Source organism: Zophobas morio, unplaced genomic scaffold (assembly GCF_036711695.1).
Source record: "Zophobas morio isolate AGI-343-1 ecotype UQ-CSIRO unplaced genomic scaffold, CSIRO_AGI_Zmor_V1 ptg000099l, whole genome shotgun sequence".
In the NCBI taxonomy this organism is placed as follows: domain Eukaryota; kingdom Metazoa; phylum Arthropoda; class Insecta; order Coleoptera; family Tenebrionidae; genus Zophobas; species Zophobas morio.
Window position 1 is genome coordinate 442,589 of NW_026972204.1, and position 25,424 is coordinate 468,012.

Here is a 25,424-nt window from a genome sequence, read left to right on the forward strand (position 1 = left end):
TTTTTTTTGGTGGGTATAGACTAACACATACATATAAAAATCGTTCTACCATTTGTAAGAATATAATACAGCTTGTAAAGTGGTCAATAAAACAGTCTTTTCGTAACACGTTTTACTATTACTTTGTTTTTTCATAAATCTTTCAGACGCATTTAACATATTTATATATATTATTTGAATATATACATTCATAAATTTAATTTATTTACTTCAATTACCAATTTTGCTGCGCCATATAATATACACAAGAGTTATAAGAGTTTTTAAAACATTACAAATTAACAATTTTTTTTTAATTTGAAAAAATTGTAATGGTAATCTTTTTAAACCGAATAATCCATTATTAACGAAAGATGTAATTTTGTGGGTTATTGGACAGGTTTTGTACAACGTATAATTATAAGACGCTCGCGCGACTTGAGAAATTTAAAGTACATCATGTAATGTCATTAGGGGCTAATAATACCCGTCTTAACCACATTAAAATAGTTTCTAAGTTTAGAATATAATTTTTTGTATAACCCCTACCTAACTTTATTCGGCTGTAAGGGTAAAGCAATTTAACCTGTTTCTAATTCTTTCTTATATCCATATTTTTGGCCTAGGAGCTATAATTAATTTATTAAAACCAGGTGGGGGACTGAGGGTGAGAATTAAAAATATTGAGAACTAATGAATGCACAAACTTATCCACATTTTTAAAAAAGAAGAAATGTTATTATATAACATGCAACTTAAATTTTGCAATATTAATAGAATAAATGATGAAAGTATTTTATATTACTGGCCATGCTAATTTTTTTGACGGGAAAAAGGCTAAGCCCACACTTAGAAAGTACTTAATTGCGGTGGGTAAGCTAGACTTAGGAATAAGATTATATTTGGTAAACAAAAGTTAGGGTAACCAAACAAAATGAAAATAATTGGGAACATATATTATAAAATCGATATTAATTTATAAATGCAGCCTAAAATTTGAATAACGCACTAAATTTCACACTTTAAACACCACATCTACTCTACAATCCCCATTAAACATCGTATATATAAACATAATTTGTAACAAATATCCGAAACATACTACCTTAAATAGGTACCCCGTTAAATCTGCCTCGTGTAAATTTTGTTCATTTTAAATAAAATAATAATTTGAAGTGACGTTAATCAGTGGGATATCATAGTAAAAATTACGCGTAACCTTAACAAAAATTAAACCACAGAAATAAAAATTAAAATATAGAAGACCAATTAAAAATATCTAAACTAGTATTTATAATATAAACGCAATCTTAAACAGTTTGCAGAGTCTAGGTTAAGCAATTATTTTTAAATACAAATATGGTAATTATCATCTGACATAAATAGAAATGCTTCTTAACCTTTTGCAAAGGTGTATAAACGGCTTGATTGTCTATAATAAAGTAACTCCCGTCCTATTGGTTCTCACCTTTTCCGTTAATAGTGTTGCAATATAATAATATAATGCTATAAATCTTGCAAACTCCTTCAGCTTTACTTTATTTGGTCGAATCAATTTTACTTGCAACCAGCGCATTATCTAAAACGTCTAAATTTCATTTACGTTTTTAACACATAAAACTACTTGAGGTTTACCAGCTAAGTAAGGATCTAATTTTGTTACCTTTTATATTATAGTGCCTTTCTTCTTTAAATTCCATTTTTTATATATTTTTTCCACTAATTCTAATTACTATTCCAAGCTCTAAGTTATAAAATCTCTTCTCGCCTGTGCACAGCTTTAACTTAGCTGTGTTCCTAAGCTTCAAACCTCTCCTAAAATCTTAGTTGTTCTTTCCTCCATATTAGTTTACTTTTTGGTTTCTGCTACTTTAGCTCTCAAAGAGTTTAATTGTAGGCGCTTAATATCTTCAGAAAATCTTACGAACTTAAGGTCGTGACACTTTACGCCTTATGATAGGTGTCAATACAATTCTTATTGCCACGAAAGTTAAAGCAAACACAACTTTGTGGTTTTTAGTAATAATAAAAATGAAAGAAGATATATTTCTCGATTGGCACGTTAACCTCCACAGTAGAAGAAATAAGCACTGCTAAGCAAAGTGAGTTCATTTATTTTATATTTTAAGATGAAATTAGAAAATTATAATATCTTTTTACTACAACCTCGAAATAGACTTTCTATAGTGGAAGGGAATTTACGAACTTAAGGCAGTATAATGGAGGTGCGAAATATTCTTCACTAACTTAACGGATAACAAACTCTATGCCTTAATTAAATATATAAAATAAAATTATAGAATATTTAACACGTAAAAACCTCTTGAATGAAGAATATAATATTTAAAACCTTAGTATAAACAAAGATTCAGGTTCGTGTTAAACATAGGTGATACTTTTATCTAAGCTCTTTGATTTTACCGGTGTTAAATTCACAATCCTCAACATGCACAAGTAAAATTATACTCTCACGCGGTCTAAAATGCTACGGTAATATACTCATATTAATTTTTAAAATAACATACACAATGAACCAATTAATATATAGGCATGGTTTACACTGCACCGGTTTCTAACACAAATACAATGAACATTAAACCCAACAGGTAAAAATTTACTAATAAACCCGACATTATACCCCTTCCCCTCCTTTTCCCAAGCAAGATATCCATATGTATTAAACTCCACACTTCAAAAATTTTAACTTTGGGGAATTATCAAGAACCTCTCTCATATGATCATACTACTGCGAATGATGATACAAACGCACACACCATATATATTAAGAAATTTAACTACTATAAGTTTAAACTTAACCCCTAACCTCTTTCTCCTTATACAACGAGACAAACAAAAGGACTTTAAACACAAAAAAGCATTATTAAGAAAACTTTAGAATGCTTCGATTCTAATGTCAAGAAAAATTAACATAATGGCACAGACAGCGATTTAATAACGTGAACCACCTAGCAATAGCAATGAACTGAAAATCCTTGAAATTAAACGGAGATACTTAAAGTAACGAAGCATTTGTTGACCGTCTCTACACACACTAAAAACTAAGCCTTAGAGGGCACACACCATACTTGGCTCTATATGTAATGTCGCCAGTAGTGCCTGAGCTAATATCTTTTACACCATGACTCTTCAGTAGCTTTTTCACTACGGCAACCACGAATACATGAAAATTGCTAAATAACCCCACCCCCCCACAGCTTAGACTGTCTATTTCAGGCCCGATCCCTAAAGATTATTTTTTTAAACCAAAAGTATAAAGAAAAATATAGCCAATGATGGCTGCTGCGATACTTCACGAGCAGATAATTATAGTTATCTTATAGAGGGGAGCTCCAATTGCACGGAGGTCAGAAGTTTATAAAAACAATACCCATAATTATTATGTAAGACTGAATTAATATTATTAAGTGACGACGCTCTAACTAAAGTAACATTTGGCGCGCCTGTTAAAAGAACCAAAATCAAATTTAAATTTTACCGAAAAATTCTACCTGTGATGAAGCTGTGAAATATAGAAGTACACTTACTATAAGAATATGCAACATACCGTCTTTGAGTATAAAGAACTTGAAAATCCAATTTAAAAAAATTTAAAAATATGTAATTAACAAGAATGGCTTCTAAAATATTAACATTACGATAGAAAAAAAAAATAATAAATTTAAATTAAATTTTTTGGTAAGTAGCAAATTATAAATTGTATAGCTTACTGTAAAACCTTTTTTCATAGACTAACTTCTGCATCTGATTTATTATTAACTTGCATACCACGGTCAGTCCTATGAAAATTTATTTTCACCACTAAGTTCTTACTCGAGAGAGATTTGAGACAGTATAACAGGTTAAATAGTTTATTACTATACTAAGGTTAAGCGTTATCGCCCTTGTTCAGACCCCCTCCTCTGGGTGGTTATAAAGGCTTCCTGTATTAATGTACTAGTGCGACTGACTTCCAATCCTCTGTTTCATAAAATATTATCGAGTAGTACCTAAAATAACGGCACATTTTAAAAGGAAGGCGAGACCGAACTTGTCCCGTATTGGAAGATAGTGTTTGCCCTGAACCTAGCTAACTTAGGGCGCATGCTTTTAAAAAGTGCTATTTACTAGTGAACCTAAAAATATTCAAGCGTGCATCCATTAGACTTCAAGATACGCGCCCTTCAACCCTAGTAGAGAATACGTAGGCGAGTCACCTTTAGAGAAAGATAGTTGGGAACCAAAGCTAAAGCATGCTGAAGTACAGTTTAATTTTACTATTACGCTAATTTGTCAAAATGCCCTAGTCGAGACCGTCTTCCAAGTTTAAGAGACACATGCTTTAACAGCCGTATCTTGATGCGCGAACAATTCCTACTTTGTTAAAGAATGTACCTAACCACTCTCGAGGAAAAGAACCTATATGCTCTTTTAGCGCTTTTAAAAATGGGTTGTAGAATGCCAGCGCCAAAAAAAAATAAAGACTACTAAATAAAAAAATAGACAGCCCTTTCTTAGAGTATCCTGTGCATCAGAATTTTTTACTATGGATTCGCCGTATATATTTACTTAATTACATAAATATTATTGCATTACTTTAAATACTTTAATAATTTTTTTTATATTTATGAACGACCACTCAGTCACGCGGTAAAAATTATTGTTCTAAAGGCTTGTTATATTGCCTCAATAAGTCGCAGGGGCGCTCCCCTTGTGGAGAAGGACTCTACACCATGCAAACAATTCGGTTTTTAAAAAGCCATTCTACCACTCAACAGCTCTTGAGGCTTTCTTCGCACGTTACTATTACGTTAAATTATAAATAGGATACAAATTAACTTGAGCGAGCCTTTGATAACCTCGAGGACCAAGGGCCTGACATAATTAAATAATTTCTTTTTAGCAGAGAGAAAGTTTGAGATCAAAATAGGGAGTCTATACTTCGATTTATAATCCAATTTAGTAAATACACCCACAAGTCTTCCCTTTATCATCTCTAATGTTCGCTTTTTTCCCTTCTGACTATCTAACAGTCAAAACTGTTTCCCATTCCTAATATTCTGATAACACTGTAATTTATATTAGTTCAACTAAAGCCCCTTTGGTTATGAAATATATGTAATCATATTTGCACTTTCTTAACTAATATAACCTATCCAAATATGAGAAGTAAGCACTCTTCAAGTTAGCCAAGTAACCCCCGCCAAGAGCTGTATTTCCCTACATAGAATCTTGCAACTTTAGTACAGTACTATATACCAACACATCTTTGTACCAGTTTTCAGCTAGTCCTTCACCACCTAGATTAAGAGGTAATTAGTGCTGTTTAGCATTCACTCATTATGCAAGCCTTTTCGTGCAGTTTTTATAAATTTAGCAATGGTCTATACACCCATAGCCTTCGTCCGCAACTATTCGCCTTTGTAAGGTGCAGTACTTGCATAACTTAGGCTTAAAGATAATGAGTATAAAACTTGTCATTTATCTGGAGTCTCCGTGAGCTTCTGATAGAAAAGCCCAATTAGCAAAGCGCGGGCAATGGCGCTAGTATATTACAGCCCCGGGATACTATCGCGCCATGGTTTATTTCATTTGTCACAGCTCTAGTACTTTTAGCTTTGAATGAAACGAGTCAAAATAAAACTGTTTATAGAGATCTAATCTGTTTTTTTATCATAGGATCAACCACCGAAAGGTATCTTCCTATGTAAGGTTTACCATTATTGAGTGTAGTTCCCCTGTTAACCTTTATCCAGAGCACGATAACCATAATTACGATCCTCGTCTTTGGTGTATCCTTTGAATAAAAAGGTGAAGATGCTCACTCAAGCTTATTTGAAATTTCAGCTAAAGGCAGAATACCACAGGGGTAGTAGAGGGTTATTAACCAATACCCGGGCGTCTGATTACTACAGTAAACTAGAAATCAACCCTATGGTGAACATCGGGTGTGACGGGTTCATGCCAAATTAAAGATACCTCCTAACAGTTCGCTCGAAACTACCTTACACTAGTAATACTGTATTTTACTATAGGGTCGATCTTTTTGAACTGCTTTACGAGGTTAACCTAGGGGCTAATAGCAACCCTTACTTTAATCAAAGGTGTACCGTACTAACGCGAGGCTCATAAGTTATGAACCATCAGCACTTCTACCCACTGCAAGAAGTGTTACATTAATGGTCAAAAGTCAAAACTCTGAAGGGCAGATGATTATTATATATAGTACCTACTAGGTAAGAGCATTCATAACATAGTACTACATTCAACTTGTTAAATAAAGCTTGTTACATTAAGCTAGTTTAGAAAACTTGTTAAATTTAATGAAAAGTCGGTACTATTTAGTCAATTATTAGTAAACTTCAGTACACTTCTAAACATACCAGGGTAGCATTTTCTTCAGGTTAGCTTCTTGAACCAATGGCAAGAGAATAACTCTTAGATAAGTACTTATAACTCTAGCTCAATCCTAACTTAAGTCAACCTTAAAAAGTACGCAAGCCGTTGGAAACCCTGTCTAATTAACATACTCCTCTTACCCTTAGATCCTTTGAGCTTAAAACAAAAGCCAATAATGGTATTACAGCACTACTTCTCTAACCGAGTTAACCCTAGTTTTGTACCTAGGGCCTATATTACTTGTAAGAGAGGGTAATAACCCTTTTTCTAAAGATGTAAAGTCACTCAAGCACGGTTTCGCAAGAAAGGCCATTAATAAAAGTCACTTGGGAGCTAGGTTGTAGGGTTTCAGTTCAAAAGATTGCCCAGCTGACTGAGGAGAGTCTAAGTTACTAGTTGTACGCCTCAGTTACAGCATCAAAAAGTTAACCTCAACCTTGAAATCAGCAAGGTTTTGATAGGCCCCTAGCTTGATCCTTTATCTTAAAAATTGTTTTACGAAAGGAGGTTATTTATACTTTTTATATTTCAAACGAAGGTACTAATGAAAGAAGTCTACTAAGGGCGGTGCCGCATATATATAGTACTAGTACCTAGTATCTACCATAGTATAGTAAGTACACTAGTATCATATAACACAGTACAAAACAATAGTACCAATACTATAGAACACGCGAAAGTTTATCAACATAGACTAGCAAAAGGTACTAGTACTATAGACAAAAGTGACGATCGAGCCAATAAAGTACCCGAACCGAACACCTTTGGTAGTATCTACACTATGACACTACGCAGTCGCTTGCTGCCCCCGCGAGCCTTGGATAGGCTTAGATCTAGATTACATCACTCATTACGTAGAACTTACTCCAAACGCTTTCGTTCATAACTATTCGCTACTAAGAAAATCGTAGCTACCCAACTTAGCTGCTTCAATCAATAAGTTAATAGTTAACCTAAGGATATCCACAGCTCTTTCATTGATTTTCACTAAAGGAGCGTCTCCGAAAGGCAATGCTAGTACTCAAAGCGTAGAGTCACAAATAAGCTAGTGTATGCTCCGTAAAGTCACTAACAACTGATAAATATGTCTCCATAGCGTCGAGGCTAAGCATAGTATCAATCAGTCGTAGTACAGGTAAACCTGCCGAAGGACTTTATCTTTAGACAGCTTTTGTCAATTTTAAGAGTTTATCCTTCGACAAAAATCATTTCACTAGGCTAATTATAGTAAGAAATCTACGACTCTCTGTCGCACAAATAGCAACTTGAATTCACCAATTCCTGAACAAGGTATCATAGTCACATTCCACAAGTTTTACAGCTAATTAGCTGTGTCACCAATGAGGCACGATCATATGGTTGATTAGACCGTAACCGTCAATGAGACCTGAATGGAAAGTAGAGGATAAACGTATGCACAGAATGACGAACCTACATTGCTAATGTGTATCCACTGACGGATGACAACCAAATTACCAACTTTGGTCCACACCTCTGAAGGCTTAAAGGACTAGCGTGTCTAAAGACGCCAATTTTATATATAGGACCGATCTTTTTCGGTCGCTTTTACTAACATGTACCTGGTGATAGCAGTTTCCGGCAAATCATTACGCACATGCAGAATGTACTCAACTCAACGAAAGCATCAAGATATTGCTAACAGTCCGAGGCCCCTTGACGAAATACGTCCCTAGCATGCCCATTAAGTATCCAACCTATGCAGTCGCCAAAGAGTCGAACTATCGAACAACTAAGGACTTACCTGCTGCAGTTACAGTCAAGTCAAGATTGCGTCGCAAGCCCGTTTGCACGAGAGAAAGTGCGCAACAGAGAGAAAGTTAACTAGCTTGCTCTCTTATAACGTATTTTTCAACCTCTTAAGAGAGTCAAAAGTGGCCAAAAATAGGTCTCTTATTTTTCATTTAGTGTACTTTACTATAAGAATTATTTTTATTAAGTTTATTTGTATTATATAAATTTTTATTATTTATTTTTATTATTATTATTTTTATTATATTATATTTACTATATTTATTTTTTATTGTTTATTTTTCTTATGTTTATTATGCTTGTTTTTATTATGTTGAAATTATTTCATTTATTTGTATTTTATTTACATTTTATTTCAGTTAAGTTAGGTTAGATTACATTTAAGTTAATTTATATTTCATTTGTATTGTATAATTCATTTAATTATATTTTTATTTAATTGTATTTTATTGTATAAATCATTTGATTATATTTTTATTTAAAAGATTTTATTAATTTAGATTATAATTTAGATTATTTATTTAGTTTAAATAAAGTTTATTTGATTTGTTTATTACATTTTATTTTAATTACATTTTAGTTAATTTATTGAATTATATTAGATTTATTTCTTTGATTCTATTGTATTTTTATTGATTATATTTTAGATTATTTAACTCTATTTATTTTATCTAATTTTATTTAGTAGTTGTAATATAGTACAACATAGTCATGTTGGTCATAATAATTCCCCCTTCATTAGAAGGGAGATAATCATAAGGGAAATTAATTATTTTCTCTACTATAGATCTAACCTTCAGGAGTTGCGTATGGTCGTCTATCAAATTATTTTATGAACTTTATTTGTCTACGTCGCATTTGGTACGTCTGGCAGCTGCTACACAAAATCCCAAAGACAAACTTACAGTAAACCGCCTTCGCAGACACTATATAATATCTTTAAATCGACCTTAGAGCCGTAAAAAGTAGTTTTCAACAAACACAATGGTTATTAAAAGGTTTTAAAGAACTAATTTTTTACACTTATCATTTTTGAAAATATATCTAGCTAAACCTCTATTAGTTAAAAATAATATGTAATTATTAAGAAAGCATAGGTTTCAAAAAGATATTTAAAGAAAATTGAGCCCCAGTAAGTATTACGAATACGTTTAGGTCTCTAGGTCTCATACAAACTAGCTATTGAGTATTTTAATTTAGCTTAGCTTACGTGGAAATTCATTAGTTCCCATCCCCTAGACTGCTGTAATTCTTATTGGTAAACTACAGCGCCTGACTTCCAAGCAGTATAAAAAGGGTAGTGCCGAAAACCTAAATTAATTCGTTGGAAGACCTCGCTTCGAGTGAGTGGGTCCAAGGAGTTTGAAAATTCTCATTTTCGCTTTTAAATTCTATAAAAATACTTGCAATTAACCCAATTTAAATTTATGCTCTCTGTCATTAGGGAATTATAACTTATAGTACACATTTACAGTGCACCTAGCTAACCTTAAAGAAAGATAAAAATTTTTAGGATTACATTAAGCCTTAACGGTCATAGTGCTTTGGTTTATTTTTTTCGTAATTCTTCTGCAATTGTACTTTTTTTTACAAAAATACGCGTTGTAAATTAATATAAGGGGGACTAGAAACTTAGGTGTTTATGACATTATTTCTGACAGCTCTGCCGGTAGGCTATAGTGCCCTTTGACAAATAAGTATAAAGAAGGCAGAATCAAATATTTTATTAAATTGCTTCGCACTTTTACCTTACATCCCTTTAAGCCTTTCCTTTATCTCTACTTTTATGGATGACATCAATCACTCCGGTGATCTCAGCCAGGCTGTCATTACTCGTGGGTGCGTTTAATTTAAACACTATTCGTTCATTAGCGTTTTAAGCAGTGGACATCCCTGACCAACCCTTAAGAAAATTTACTCGAGATGGAACGGATAACTTTTAGCCTATCACTAGTTGGCCCGCCACTTATTATCTTCTAGTTTACTTGAGTGAACCCTTCAATAGTTGCTGTGGTGTGAAAGGAAGCATATACTTTATCACTTACAATGTGGAGATACATAATTTTTGCTTGTATAGGTAATTTTTTTTTAATTTATCAATTTTAATCTATTTAGACATGTCTTTTCTAGTTTGCACAAGCAAACTCTCAAAAGCTGGAGTAACTTTTTATCGTGATGAAGATAAAGTTTTTGAGCTAACAGAAAAAATTTTTAAAGAAAAAGTTATTGCTTCTAAAGAACCCTGGATAATTGAATTTTGTAAGATCTACAGGTTAGATTAATAATAACACGTTTATAATAATTTTTATAGATGCTCCCTGGTGTGGACATTGCCAAAATCTTGTAACTGAGTGGAAAAAGGTTGCATTAGCCTTAGAGGGGATAATTAAAGTCGGTGCCATTAATGCTGAGAAATACAAATCTTTGCAAAGTGAATATCAAATTTCTTCTTTTCCCACAATAAAATTTTTTGGAGGCAACAAACTTAATCCAACTGTTTACACTGAAACACCCACTGCTGATAATATTGTTGATTTTTCTTTGAGGGAAATCGGAGAGATTGCACGTTCTAGGCTGGGAAAAGGCAAGTCCTCTGGTGGAAGCGCTAAGCATGTAGTGGAGTTATCAGATAGTAACTTCGACGGTCGCGTACTAAAAAGCAAAAAAATAATCTTTGTGGAGTTTTGTAAATCTTTTTGTTAGTCAATTTATATTATGTTAATTTACCAATCACTAGATGCTCCTTGGTGCGGACATTGTAAACAATTAGCACCCCACTATGAACTCGCTGCTAAGAGGTTGCATGAGAAGAATTCTAAAGTTCGGTTTGCCGCTGTGGATGCGACTGTTAATTCTAAGCTTGCCACTAAATATGATATACGTGGCTATCCGACCATTTTAATTTTTGGCGCTGATAAAACAAAATCCCCTAACCCATACACCAGCGGAAGAGATGCTGACTCGCTTGTGGAGGCTGCACTTTCTTTAGAAGCGTCTACTGGAACAGCTGCTGAGGTGACTGAACTGATTTCTGAAGCCATTTTTATGGAATACTGCAACCCAGAAAAACAAGTTATCTGTCTGATAGCGATCCTCCCTCATATTTCATTTACCGAAGCTAAAGGAAGGAATCGCTATCTCGATGCCATGAAGCAGGTAAACGAAGAGATGAGAGGAAAGCCTTTTAGATTTTTATGGACAGAAGTTGGCAAGCAAAGCTCTTTAGAACAGTCCCTCCATCTTGATGGAGTGATGTTGCCTACCATGGTGGCTTTGAGCTTGAAAAAATTAAAATACACTAGATATACACGTGCTTTTGATACCGAACATTTACGCGATTATTGTCAACATCTTTTAATAGGGATGTCAGAAGCTTCCAATTTTGACCCTAAACTTTTAAAAATTAACTCTGTAGCACCTTGGGATGGTAAGGATTACCAACGTAAAGATGAACTATAACAAATTTTACTTATAATAAAACTGATTACAATCTTTTTAAATTTTTTTATGGGGTAGTAGAAAATCTGTAACTACTCTATCAATTACGAAATCCTCCAGGTGCAATAAAGGGGACTCATGGTTTTTTTACTTTTCCTAAGTAGTTTTCAATCCTATATCTACTAATAGTTGAAAGTCTAAACTATTATAGTGGTTTTGATATGAACGTAGGAAAAATAAAAAGTTCTTCGCGACAATAAATTTCTGGGCTATGGGCTAAAGTTGTTATTAATTGCTTTAGGGCAAAATATGGTAGCAGCAAAGTAATTGACATAATATAATATTACAACTTGCTAAACTACAAAAATATTTATAACTACTAACTTCCTCGAATTTATGTAAAAACTCGGAAGAAAGAGTAGGACAGTTGCCAAGAGATTATTATAGGCAACTGCGAGATTGTACAACAGAATTTTAAATAAAACAGTTTGAGTAGGTGAGAGCAACATAGGGGCATCTGGTTTGACTAAAGTTCACATAACCAAAAACTTTCCCCTAACATTATAAAGGATTATAAGGGATTTAGAAAGCTTTCAACTAAAGGAAGTATTTAATTTATTAAATTTGTGTTGTTGGAGTAAGTGAAAAAAAAGCGAAGCACCACCAAGTCTTTTTATTGCCCACATCTTGTCTGTTCTCCCTTACAAAAGGTCAAATATTATTTTTTATAATTGCGTAACTAATTAAATTTAACCAGGTTATATTCTACACTTAAATAAAAGAGTGACCAAATTTTTTACTTAGTAGAGTAAATAAATTTTTGAGCTTCTGACCACAGTGAAAATATGAGTTCCTTTTGAATGGTGTTGATTGTAGTATGCCAGAGGAATAAATAAATAAGTTTAAATTTTTTTATTTGTAAATTAATATATACCTTCAAACTGTCGTTTTCCTTTTTTTGAGCTTCTAATTTGTTCAAGTTTTTATAATATGCAAGTTGAGCTTAACGCTTCCGGTTACACTTAGCTTGGTTGTAGTCAAGTCTGTGCTCTACATTATGTACAGTTGCTGATACACCAGCACTATTGCGACTAACCTTTTAGCCCAGCGTAGAACTTGGACTTGTGAACTTTGTGTGCTACGAACTCTCTTGAAACACTGGTAAGTACTACCTCTTTTAAAAGATGTTACGAAAACCCTTGGGTGTGTTGAAAACTATGAGGCTAGCTTTAGTGAGTGATACTATATAATACATTAGAAAACACTAATTCTAAGTGTACTTTGTGGCTAGTAAAACTTCTCGTAGGGCCCTGCTGTTGATTGAAAGGACTAATAATTTAGTTACAACACAGACTATTCTCCAGGTTCTAAACTGGGAGCTCGGCCGCTATTTAAGTATAAGTAATGTTTGCTATATATCTAAGTATATGGCGGGAAGTTTGGTAGAAGATAATAAAAACTATTGTTTCTCCGTCTAAATTACGATAAAGATGCCAAAATAATGTTTTTAAAAGAATTGATAACTTACCTTTGCATTAGTTGAGTTAATCTTTAACTTACTCCCCTCCGTCATATATACCTTTTGTACAAAGTTAGAGTAAAAAATATAGAGTTGTTGCAAGAGCACTATTTTAAACTTAACGGGTAACGAGCCATTACATTTCTTCACGTTCCCCTTTTCAAAATAAAGATTTAGCAGATATTTACTAAACTTCTTTTGTAATAGTAAAAATATTCTTCACTTGAATAACGTTTCCAGGATTCTTTACGCCAAGAAAATATAACTTTATTGACTTTAAGTTTAAACGTTACTGCACAAAGCTAAAGTATACAATAACAGCGAGTAATCACTGCTTAGGAATAGCTAAGACACTTTTTTAAAAAGTTTCAATAAAATAATTGTCTGTATTAGAGTCAACTGTCTGTTAAGGTTTATATACGTTTAATAAAAAATTTGAACTTTTTATTATAAATATTATATATATATCAATAAAATTGACGTTATACACCTTACTCGTTTATTGCTGAGTTTAAGTTAATTGTCAATATTCGCAAATTGAATTTTAGTACTTATAAATAAGTTTCACAGTGTTACAGTTTTAGCTCTAAAAGCCTATTAAAAGGAGGTGCAGGTAGGGATAGTAAATTTGAACGGGGACCGGGCTCGTACATTATTCCGCCTTGTTACAACGCTGAAGCACAATTTTTACGGGGTAGACTTATTTAAAGCTCTATATATTGACTTATTTATAGTTATGCGACGTAGCGTCCGAAATCATCTTTGTTACTCTGTAACTAAACTAATATGCGGATATGGTCCCTTCCCACCTTGTGTCTCCTAGCCTTTTTGTTACGATGCGTTCTCATTTACTTTTCCATTTGGTTTGATTCAATCTCCTCGGCAAAGTATACTGATGTGGACTATATTGTGTTTACAGATGCTGCTAAATATGTTTACGAGGTTTTAATTTTTTGTTAGAGTCAAAACTATAGTTTGCTAAGCCCATTTTATACATATAGAATAAATCACCTTACTTAAGAGCGACTTACCGTTATACTCCACTTTTGGCTCTAGCTCTACAAGTTAACATATTTCATCCAGCTTTTGGTAAATTAGTAAGTTCCCTTATAACTATAAGTTCTTTTTGTATTTTACTAGTTATTCTTAAATATAGTTTTTAATTTTCCTTTGAGATCTTCTCTGGTGCTGATGTACTCCTTTGCATTTTACTTTACCTAACGCTTCTTGAAACTGGTCATTCCAAAGCACTAGCGAGAAATTGCTCTTGGTTAAACAGTATTTTTTTATATTCCTTTTTGAAAAACAAATTTTTTTTAATCAGCGCTTTACTTTTCAATCCTCTCGTCTTTACTGTTTCCACACGAGGAAATGCAGAATCTATCATCTTACTTTTCGTTGTTTGCACTTTATTATTTCACTTGAAAAGGCTTTATGTTTTGTCAGGAATTTTCTACTCTTTTGCTGTTCATCTTAAGTTGTATCCAATTATATATTCTCTACCCCTCTGGCTTTCCTTAATAAATCCAGTAATTATTTCTATACGATAAAATTTAGTGTTTCTTATTAATAGTTTAAATTGTTTATAACTATTTATTAAGCTTAGTATAGTTCATATGGTAATTATAGTAAAATTGGTAACATATACAAATTTTTTTCTCTATTCATGTAAGTCAGACGTTAAAGAACTATTTTTTCATATATGATTCTTTTTTTAGTTTTAGAATATTTATGAGCATTTATTTTTTAAATTATTAGTAATATATATTTACTACTATACATGCGAGTTTTTACTTGAGTTATTAAGACTATAACTATTTTTATTAAAGTTCCTTTCATTTAAATTCTTTAGGTATTCCGAAGAGAAAAATCTTTTACTCGTAAACTCATAAGTGTCTTTTTTATTAACAAAAATCAAATTAAATTTGGGATTTCCTTTATATTGCTTCTGTTCTCTTTAACTTTTTGGATGTATTCGAGGTTTTTAGGCTTTGATCTCTCTTTATAGATTATCTTTTTATCTGTATATAAACTTTTGTAGCGTTAAAGTATCCTCTTATTATAAACTCCCTTATTTATGAAAAATAGATTTATGTTTAAAATTAATATTATTTGAAAAGTCACTTATTAAGTAATTTTACTGTTTGTAAGTATGATTATATAAAGTTTGGAAGGGCATCTACTTTATGTATCCAACCCTATCTTATTCACTTGGAAAGCTAATTTGTTTTATTACTTGTTTTACAGAATGTATTTAAGCTTTTTGGTTCACTTTTATTTCGTTATATATAACTCATTTATATTTATATCTTTATTTATTATTAAAAAAAATTTATTTTAGTGTTTTAGTTTTAGCCATACTAACTTTTGTTATAGTAAGTTATATAGTTTTACTAATATTCCGCTTTTTACTTTTGGTTGTTTATAAAATAAATGTTATTCATAATATTAATGTTCATTTTTTGTCGATTGCTAAAAAAATAATTCCTTTTAAAATTTGGATAATAAAAAACTTTAATGTTTTACATTATTTTTTTGCCTCGATTACGAAAATACTAATATTTAAACAAAAAGTTATGGTATTTTTAACAAATTCTAATTGCTTTTCTTTAAAATTATATTTATGTAATTAAATTAAAAAGATTTCGTTAAGTTATATGATTTCTGATGCTTGGAAATAATAACTTTATACATTATTATATACTTAAAGTTTATTAATTATTTTCTGTTACACTTTTGTATAAATTAATTTAATTCTTCTTTCTACTCTTTAACATTTTAACAGTCTTAAAGTTTATATTTATTTTACTGGAATCTACACTTATACTCTTTTAATTTTTATACCTTTTTATAAAATTTACTTTTTATGTTTTTCGATATTAAACGTTTTATATTCAGTTGCAATTCTTTTTTTTATTAATGATAAACGTTGCGTGTAATTTCCCTTATTTTAAATAAAAAAGGTTAATATTTTTTATGTATATTTTTATTTATATATACAAATCAGATTTACAAACAGTTTATCTCTCAATACTTAGAGGCTTTATATCTTTACTATCGTGGAAGCCTATAAACTTCTTAGTTACTAACTAAAGTTTTAATAGCATCAATTAATACTTTTCATCTTAGTTTTGAATATTACTTTTTGGTTAATATTTTTAAATTTCTATATAAAAATATAATTTATTTTTACCAAGGAATTTCTATAATTTTTTCTTTTTAATTTTTTTACCATCAATATTCTTTTAAAGAAACCTTCTGTTTTTCCGTAGTTTTATTATAGGTAACAATACCAATTATTATGCTTGCATTTGTTTTTCTCCTGTCAGACAATTTTTTTAACCCGTTTAGCTTACAGTTCTGATAATAAATTTTTTATACAATAAAAGTTTATTTTAGATACGGCATGGAGTCTTTGGAAAATACTTACCTTTACCACGTGACCCGCAAAGACTTTCGGCATAACTTTTCTCCCTACTTTTATATGTTATATCTCACCTACGAAAAAAATAACTTTTATGAGCTGCTCAGCTTCGTTCCTCAGGAAAGTCATCTTTTTTAACAAAAGAAATTTAAATTTAGATTGCTGTACTGATCGGCTCGGATATTTATTTGACTCTTTTTAACCTCAAACCTCCAATTTACTTATTTTTGTGTGTCCTCCATTTTTCTTTTGTTCTTTTAGCACTTGCTTCTTATTGGAATCAGTTAATCCTTTTTTGGGTGTTTAACTGGTTCTCTATCCAATGGTGCAGTATACTTTGTCGCTTCCAATTTAGAAATTTTATAGAAATTGAGACTTTTTCGTTATTTTTTCATTCATGCATCTGGCTGCTACTGCGCTGGCTTTTTGATACCAAAAGTTGTTAAACCATTTTGTCTTAATAGTTTTCAAAATAACTACTCACGGGTATTCTTAAAGCTTATAAAGTTGCACTGTTTTTCAGCCAAAACCATAATAAATAAATACCGAAATAATTATTTTTTTGGGTAGATTATTCCGCCTCATATATTGATCCTTATCATTCTATTTTTATTTGCTCTTATTATCCACTCATCAGGCTGTAGTTGTGGGGCTTCTCGGGCTTCGTTATTACGACGACCTTCCTTTTTGCTTCTTTGTACAGACATTTGCTTTCGTGATGTTTAACAAAGTGTGTACCTCGCAGTACTTTTTATGGTTTTTAGGTTGTTTCCTTATTTTTATATTAAAGTTATTTTTTTAAAATTTCTTTTAAACATTTAATAAGTTCGCAATAAAATAAAGTATATTTAGATGATTAGTATAAAGGTATGAACTAATAAAACTCTAGGGGTTGCCGTATTGTCTATATAAGCTTAATAAGGATAATTGTATATAATTGCTTATTATATTGTTAAGCCCTATAAACAGACTTTTTCATTGTTACTTCTTCTGACCGTCTTTAATAATATATTCAGGTCTTCTTCCTCATGTAGTTACTCCTGCGAACACGGGCATGTCATTAAAAGAAATGTTACTTCTAAGCTGCCTATGGTTTGTAGCGCAGGTCCTCCTTTTTAGAGGCCAGCTATTCTGTTTCCTGACCGTTTATTAAAAAACATGCTGCAGGGACTCTGGCTCACCTCGGCGTATCTCCTTGAATTTCAAGGAATGAACACGTTTATCTATATATGGCTCAGTGGATTGTTATTTTTAGCAACCAACACTTTAATTTTAACTGAGCTCCTAAAACATCATATATAAAGAAATTTAACCATTATAGGAGTTAATAAAGTTTATTATGGATTCGAGTATAATGCTTTTTCCCCACGTTGTTAAAGAAACTATTCCTGTTGTGTTTATGTATTTCTTCATATTAAGTAAACTTGAGTCATGGAACGATTTACCGTATAATGCACGTGGCCTTCTGGGCTCTTCTGGTCCCCTGAAGATTCTAAGGTTTCTGCGAGACTCCTGGCGCCTTTTATTTATGAGGATGTAATAAAGTGAATATTTAAACATTCTCGTTTTCTATAATGATTAGGCATTAAAAAGAAACTCGTACTCAAATTTGACTATTTACTAATTCTCGTGCTTACTGGAGTGGAGACAAAATTAACAGAAGGTCTATGGAAACATGAAGCCATAAAAGTACTTTGTTCCGCCTTCAGCACCGCGACAAGATCTCGCAAGGGATTTTGGCAAAATTTCTCGTACAAGTTTGCTGGGACTGACCACGCGCCCCCTTCAGCTCGAAGGCGTTGTTCAGCCTGATATGCAGGATTGGTGGGTAGCGCGCGGCAGCGATATACACGAGTACTTCCAGCGCCCAGCTCCAATCAGGGAACAGGTTACTGTATTCCTTCGGGTCGGCAATTAAATAAGCTGTTTTCTTTACGGTAAAACCACGTGTTAAAAATAAAATGTAGGGAATGAGGGTCAGGCAGCCACCGAATTTCCCGCTTGAAGGCGCTCCCTCCAAAGCCTTGTAATATCAGAAACCTTACTGGGTGCGTAGGAACGCGCAAAAAGGGCGGCTTCCGGGATCCTGTCTATGATAGAAATTATCGTTGGCATAATACAAAAGAGCATAATAGAACGAACCAGTGTCCAACAAAAGCTGCAGGCAGTCATCCAGCCGTTGGAGTAAAAAATAACATATGAAGGCTACGTTGTTTTTTGAGGTGTCGCGTGCGGTTTGGGCCAACTGAGCAATTCCTCGGGCATCTCCAGCGGCGGAATAAAGAAGGAGCAAACCACTGTAATCCCCAGCCTTCTGCAGACAGTCTTTGGCAACCTGTGGAATATGGGATTGGACAAGAAACACGTGGGTGGCAGACCCCACGCCTACATCGAAGTTCCAAAGGCGCATGGCAGCGTCGCCTAATTTTCTCCACTGTGCTTCTTTATCCTGATAAGCAAATTTAGGGCGGCCGCCACCTGAAAGAGAGACAGAAAAGGTGCCTGTCTTCGCGCTATATCTAGTGCAGCGTCCAGATTATTTAACGAGAGCGCCAGAGAAAACTGATGGTCCGGATCTCCGGTCAGCTGAAATGCCTGTTGAAGGTATCCTGCAACCACGTGATTGTCAGAAGTCTCGCTGGCTTCTACGCTCTATGCAAGCGAAGACCCTGTTTCTCTAGAAAGTGGGCGATTTTCAAGCGCTGATCCTCGTGTATCTTCGGTAATAGCTCGGTTGCGCTGTCTATCTCTCCTCGCAGAACACGCGTCTGATACTCCATAACCACAATGTCCAGATGGTAGCTATCGATACGAAGCCACGTTTAATGGTTATTTTATAAACTGCCAGGAGGCATGGAGAACCTTACAACAGCAAAGTCCTTGTCGGCCAAGTAAAGGCGGCTCTCCTTCGGGAGGTACCCTTGCAAGCAGCCGGCAAAAGTGTAAGGCTAAAAGAGACGCTTCCGGAGTTTAGAAAAAAAAACCCAACAAGCGCATTGGCTTCGGAAGATGCTGCACAGTTACCAACTCGCACTTGTCATTCCTGCCAACAAAATAGTTGAGGCACTGCTTGGCATCGACGTAAACAAAACAGTCCCCCGCCCAAACGCCTGCACCGGATTGCAGTATCAAAAAAAGTATGATACTTATATGCTGGCGGCAAGGAAGACACCGCTTTGGACGCCCGAGGTCAACTCTCCAATCACTTGAAACGCTTCGAGGATCCCTTCCTCAGGAATGGGTAAACCTTGCTCCACGTGGGCAGTTACGACCTCATGGTAGTATTCGAGCACAAAGAACTTCTCAGCAGCTGCTATGACCACAAGGTCCCCGCTGGGCGCCCATATAATTAATTTGGGGGTAATTTCTATCCTGGCGACCAAACTCGCAATGTCCCAGTCATAGAAAGCCAGCGAATCGGAAGAACGAACTCCAAGAAGTCGCCCGCCGAAGAGACCTGGAAAAAAAGATATCACGCGACTCTCGACCAATAGTAACATGCAATAATACACGTTTACCTTCCGCACTAAAGTCTAACGGAACAGCACGCTTTTCTTTAAAGTTTTTATATATCGTGACACGTGTAGAGCTCTCACGTATTGCGAAACTATTAAAAAATAATATATGTAATAAAATATATTTAAAAAACACGGACTAGCCGGACTCGACAGCCCAAACAAATTCCAAGGAGGAGCCGTAGCTTTTATTTCTCCAGGCCAATGCAGTATATATTATATATTCTCCGTCGCCGCACACAACAATGAATCTGAAATTACAATTAAAACAATAATAAAACACCGGGCCAACTTTTTACCTTCCGTTAGGGCTGTGCTGCAAAACGTTTGGATAGATTTCACAGCTTCCCAAATCTTTAGTCGCCAAAACCAGCGGCTCGCCATCCACAACTTCGCCATCTTAATATTAATGAAATAGATGTGTAAAGTAAATTTAAATGCGCTTTCCCAACCTTGTACAACATAGAGAGCTAAAATAAAGGTTTACGAGAAGATAATTATTAATAATTTTTTTATACCATAGAAAAGACAACCCTATAAACAAGTAATAAAATACATAAAACAATATTTATATGTATAATGAAGCACTACAATCCATTTTATTTACAAAATTTCACATCTTTAAAAAAATCAGTTTTCCATAAAATTTTTATTATTATAACAAATATAAGATAAATATATATATGATAAGTATTTCAACAAGTCAAGCAGAGTCTTCTTAAAAGAATTTCTGCAACAAAAAGTATATAAAATGTTTCTTCCTCGCTATAAGTTTGAACAAAAAAATAGAAAAAGAAAGAATAAAGAAAATATATAGAGCATATCAAGCGATCTTGAAAAAATTTTTAAATCATAAGAATTTATTGACCCGTTTGGTTCACCTAATGTTCTTATTGGGTAATTATACAAAATTAATCGCTAATTGTGAATTTTTTTGCACTCTTACTCACATGAAAAAGCAAACTTTTTGTAAACATTATATATTACTTCTTTTTATTGTAAAATATTTTTAACAAACTCTTATAATATAAAAATAAAATATTATTATAAAGTAAAAATCAAAATACTACTACAAATAATGAATAAAAAGCGAAAGAATAAATATTCAAGGGTACCCATTGCGGTCTTCACATTGGTCTGTTGGATTTCATTATGTTTAGCCCACACGAGTTTGCCCATGCAATCCATGCTCATTGGCGGATCCTCGTCTCCGAGCTATACATGATGTGAGGGGAACTTAGAGTTGATATGAAAAATAAATAATTTATACTATAATTATAAAAAATAATATACTTTAACGAACATTTTATCAAAAACAAATCGAGTCAAGCGAAACACTCAAAAAATATAATGTATAAAAGTATGCTTACATTATAACAATTGTTATTTACTTTAATTTTAAAATTGAGTTTATATTAAAAAATAGTATGTAGAGGACACATAGAAAATAAGTAGCAAAATAATGAAATGAATATAAATAGAAAAAATAAAATTATTTGTATGAAACAGATTTGGAATGAGCCGTACAAATTATTATCGATTCAACGTTTTCAGTAAATATATAAGTTAAAAAAATTTACAAACTTTAATGACAATACTTCCGTGCTCGCATCCTGCGGCCACGTGATTAGCACTGGTTAATAAGGCAAGCGCCCAGACGCGGCCAAGCCCGTAATTAAGGGTGTTTTCCAAGCGGTAAGTACTCGAGTGCCATATTCTTATGGTGCCTGGTAAGTAAAGATTTTTTAACGAGCCAAACTATTTTTCTTTTAAAACAAAAACTAGTTATACATCATGTATTTATATGAAACAGAAAAACGATAATATCAATTGAAGAATAAAACTAAGTTACTACTAACGGCCTCTGAATTAAAGCCTTAAGAAGCGCACATGAGTGTAAAGGACACAAAAGCGCGTCTACAGAGCAGTGTTTTGTCGACCCAATCAAAGCAATTTTTTTTAATGTTAATATAATATTGGATGGCTGCATCTACGCTCCAATAAAAAAACTATAAAGTTTTCTCTTAAAGCTAGCAGTGGGGATAACGCAGGAGTGGAGCACACGAGCGCAGGAAGATTTAAAAAAGCTTGGTTATCATTTTAAGATTATAGTATCACTACACTATTAAAAAAAAAACATAAGTACATAATAATATATTTTTATAAAAAAAATAAAACAATATTCTTCGGCGTAAAAATTGTTATTATCGAAGTTGAATATATAAAATAATAAAATTTTTTTATTAGAACTAAACAATACTACTTTTTGTCTTCAAAAGAATCAAAGGATTCTCATAAAAGGTTCTTTAGTACAAGATTAAAAGTTTGCATACATTTCGCGCTATGAAAAATTTTTGGTAGTAAATAATATAAACTAATTCAAAAAGTAATATTGTTACCAAAAAGGATAACAATAAGTTATTATATTAGTGATATATTAAGCCTGTACAGTTATTAATGTAAAGATGAAAATTTTACTTGCCATTAATATTTACGTAACAATTTATTGCATTTATAGAAAACAATATATATATATATATATTAATTTACTAAAAATTATATAAATTATCCTTTATAAAAAACTCTACATATTTTTTGTTATAAAAAAATATATAAAAATTTATATTAATTATTTACTAAACAAAAATTCTTATAAAAAGATATATATTATCTATGCTATAAATAAAATTTAGTTAAAGAGTTATTTAGTAACTATAAAATTACTAAAATACAAATGCTTCATCAAAAATTCATATTTTTATATCATATAATATTATGATTAGCGAAATAACATAATATGTATTGTTTTCAATGTAAACATATATATTTAAAAAAAAGTTATAATAATGAATAGCGTTTACTAATAAGAAAAATAATTAAAAAAACTTTTGTAAGAAGCAAAATATAGATAATATTACTATCAGAAAAAATTTTAAACAGATATAGTGGGACACACTCTAGTCAAAAAAACTATTGAGTACTATTTATATTTAAATAAAAGTTCGTAATTCTTGCAGGTAACCATCTTCTGAACCGGACAAGATGATTGGTAGAGTCGGATGAAAGCAAATGGCAGTCACGTTGTCTGAATGGCCAATGAGCGTCTGAAGACAGGTTTTGGTTTGGTAGTCCCAAACTTTGACAGTACTGTTTATATAAATACATATAAACAAATTGGACAGTAAAGAATTAACATAAAAAATTTATTTATTTTTAGCGTGATCTAAAAGTGTTAAGGATTAAGTACATAAATGTTATTTATAATGTTATATTCATAATAAATTATAAATTGCTTAAAATATGATTTTCTAATTAAAAAAAATTATAGGATCAAAACTTATTTTGAAAAGTTTATGTCATCAACTTATTTAGTTAACTATAATTTTATATAAAAAAAAGAGCTGATTTTTAAAACAGTAAGTACAAAAACAAAGTAATTTTAGTCCGAGAATAACTTCGAAATCTATTAAGAAAACTAATAAATGTAGATTATTATTTAAATCATAATGACAGCTTTTCTCAACTGAAAACAGTAACACACAAGTTACGACGAGCAAAAGGTTGTAAGATTTAAAGAATCCATTTTAAAAAAGAAAAAGTTGATCAACTCTTTGACAGATAAGAGTATATATAAGGATTAAAGTAAAGAAATAAAAAATAAAATAAAAACAATCTATAATAATATAAAAAATAATCAAAATAAGTTTATTACCTAAAATAACAAATAACAAGTTTTAGAAATTATTAAATACTAAAAAAAAAAAATTTGAGCTATGTATTATTAGTAATTATATTATAATTCTGTAAAAAAAAATTATTCAAACTAAAAAACTATAATTTTGTTTTCTAAAGAAGTTTTAAAACAAACTAAAAAAGCACATTTCTCTAATTGAAAGTGAAGGTCAATAAAAATACGTTCTACTATCTTTTACTGGCACTTTGTTACAAGCAAACTTATAATTATAAACAAAACAAAAAAGCGAGATTAAGAAACCGGTCGTCAGCGCCAGACACTAGATAGGGCTTCTCTGGTCCTTGATAGAATCCAATACAGTTAACACCGCCACGGTGCCCTTCAAGAGTGAAATTTGGTACTGCAGAACCAAGTTGCCAAAACTTAAAAGAAATAAAGTCAATAAATATGAAATTATAACATAAACTTATTTGTTAATAAATAAGATGGAAGCTATACACGTATAGTATTATCCAGAGCAGCGCTGGCAAATGTATTGGAGTCGCTGGGACTGAAAACTACCGACATTACAAAATGAGAATGCCCTTCAAAAATCTATGCGGTGGTAATCAATTCGGTAGTAAATTAAATGGAGCAATAAATGATATAAAGGTTATAATCCTTTTTATATAAAGTAATACGTAAATTTGTCTGCTAATAATAAAGTGAATGAGATATTAGTAAGATTGTAGGGTACAAAATTTACAGAGGATTTTATAATAACTTGTAACCACAAAGTTAAAAACAACAGGGGCAAATACCGTGATAAAAACAAAATAATATTAAGCGAAGTCATTTTAAACATATTGAAGATCTTAAAAAAATAGTCAATCTTCATAACTTTGCCACCAATTTGGGGCTTTATAAGTATATATAACAGAGTTGAAGATGTGTATATATCTTTTGTAAAAAAGACCTGTCTAACTTTCCAGTTATTCTCCCAGTCAAACATACGAATAGTGTAATCATCACTGGAACTGAGTATATATGGGTGAGTCGGATGGACACTAATCGCACGTACGTAATCCGAGTGTGCCTCCAACGAGACAACTTTTTCTTTATTATGATAGTTAAAAACCCTAATCATAGCGTCATCAGTTCCTGTCACGACCCAATTTTTTCTTGCAATAAATCTAGCACAACGTACTTAAAGTAATGGTTTTAATCTTAAATATAAGATTTATAATATTAAAAAATTATAAAAAAAAGTTTTTTAATTTATAATACTACAATATAAATCTTTTTTTAACCTGGCGCCAAGCATACTTCGAAAGTAACAACTAACGATTGACTCTCGCAATTCCATATATGGACTGAACCATTATAGAGGCTACAAAGCAACCATGGTTCTTTAGGATGGAATTCTACACTTTTCACTCTTTCCGAGCGATAAGATGATAAACTTTTAATCTCTAAGCGCATAGGTAACTGCCTCACAAACCAGAACGCTATGTCTGTAAGCCCGGCAATATGCGAGGAAACTATTTTCAACTCTGAACAAGCCCTTGTTTTGTATTAGCTGGCCAATTAAAAAAGGTTAGCTGTGCTAAAGAAACGGGCTGATAACCTCATACAACTTTTATCTAGTGAGTTTAGGGCAGCAACACATAATCAAACTTTTGAAGCAAGGTACTTGAAAGTAAAAGAATG

The 25,424-nt window shown here is 32.2% G+C and overlaps 3 protein-coding genes across 3 annotated transcripts; 2 read left to right on the forward strand and 1 right to left on the reverse strand.

Annotated features, from left to right (window-relative positions):
* The first annotated feature begins 10,101 nt into the window (after positions 1-10,101).
* On the forward strand, positions 10,102-11,604 carry LOC135144384 (protein disulfide-isomerase A6 homolog). The gene is made up of 5 exons (XM_064076428.1): positions 10,102-10,222; positions 10,276-10,404; positions 10,457-10,831; positions 10,883-11,455; positions 11,507-11,604. Exons 1-5 carry the CDS (start codon positions 10,192-10,194, stop codon positions 11,602-11,604), a joined length of 1,206 nt encoding a protein of 401 aa, XP_063932498.1. The 5' UTR covers positions 10,102-10,191.
* A 2,148-nt stretch (positions 11,605-13,752) lies between these two features.
* On the forward strand, positions 13,753-17,869 carry LOC135144385 (GPI mannosyltransferase 1-like). Its single transcript, XM_064076430.1, has 8 exons — positions 13,753-13,796; positions 13,850-14,044; positions 14,104-14,199; positions 14,278-14,372; positions 14,427-14,631; positions 17,164-17,290; positions 17,543-17,631; positions 17,694-17,869. Exons 2-8 carry the CDS (start codon positions 13,889-13,891, stop codon positions 17,826-17,828), a joined length of 903 nt encoding a protein of 300 aa, XP_063932500.1. The 5' UTR covers positions 13,753-13,796; positions 13,850-13,888; the 3' UTR covers positions 17,829-17,869.
* Positions 17,847-25,222, reverse strand: LOC135144416 (coatomer subunit beta'-like). Its single transcript, XM_064076458.1, has 23 exons — positions 25,025-25,222; positions 24,691-24,920; positions 24,234-24,329; positions 24,036-24,157; positions 23,064-23,188; positions 22,960-22,998; positions 21,626-21,768; positions 21,157-21,256; positions 20,341-20,440; positions 20,182-20,292; positions 20,045-20,133; positions 19,699-19,983; positions 19,511-19,636; positions 19,389-19,446; positions 19,195-19,328; positions 19,029-19,135; positions 18,916-18,975; positions 18,669-18,861; positions 18,516-18,616; positions 18,385-18,456; positions 18,220-18,334; positions 17,972-18,045; positions 17,847-17,914 (listed from the first exon to the last, which is right to left on the reverse strand). The coding sequence occupies exons 1-23, from the start codon at positions 25,194-25,196 to the stop codon at positions 17,909-17,911; spliced, it is 2,658 nt and encodes an 885-aa protein (XP_063932528.1). The 5' UTR covers positions 25,197-25,222; the 3' UTR covers positions 17,847-17,908.
* Positions 25,223-25,424: the final 202 nt, after the last annotated feature.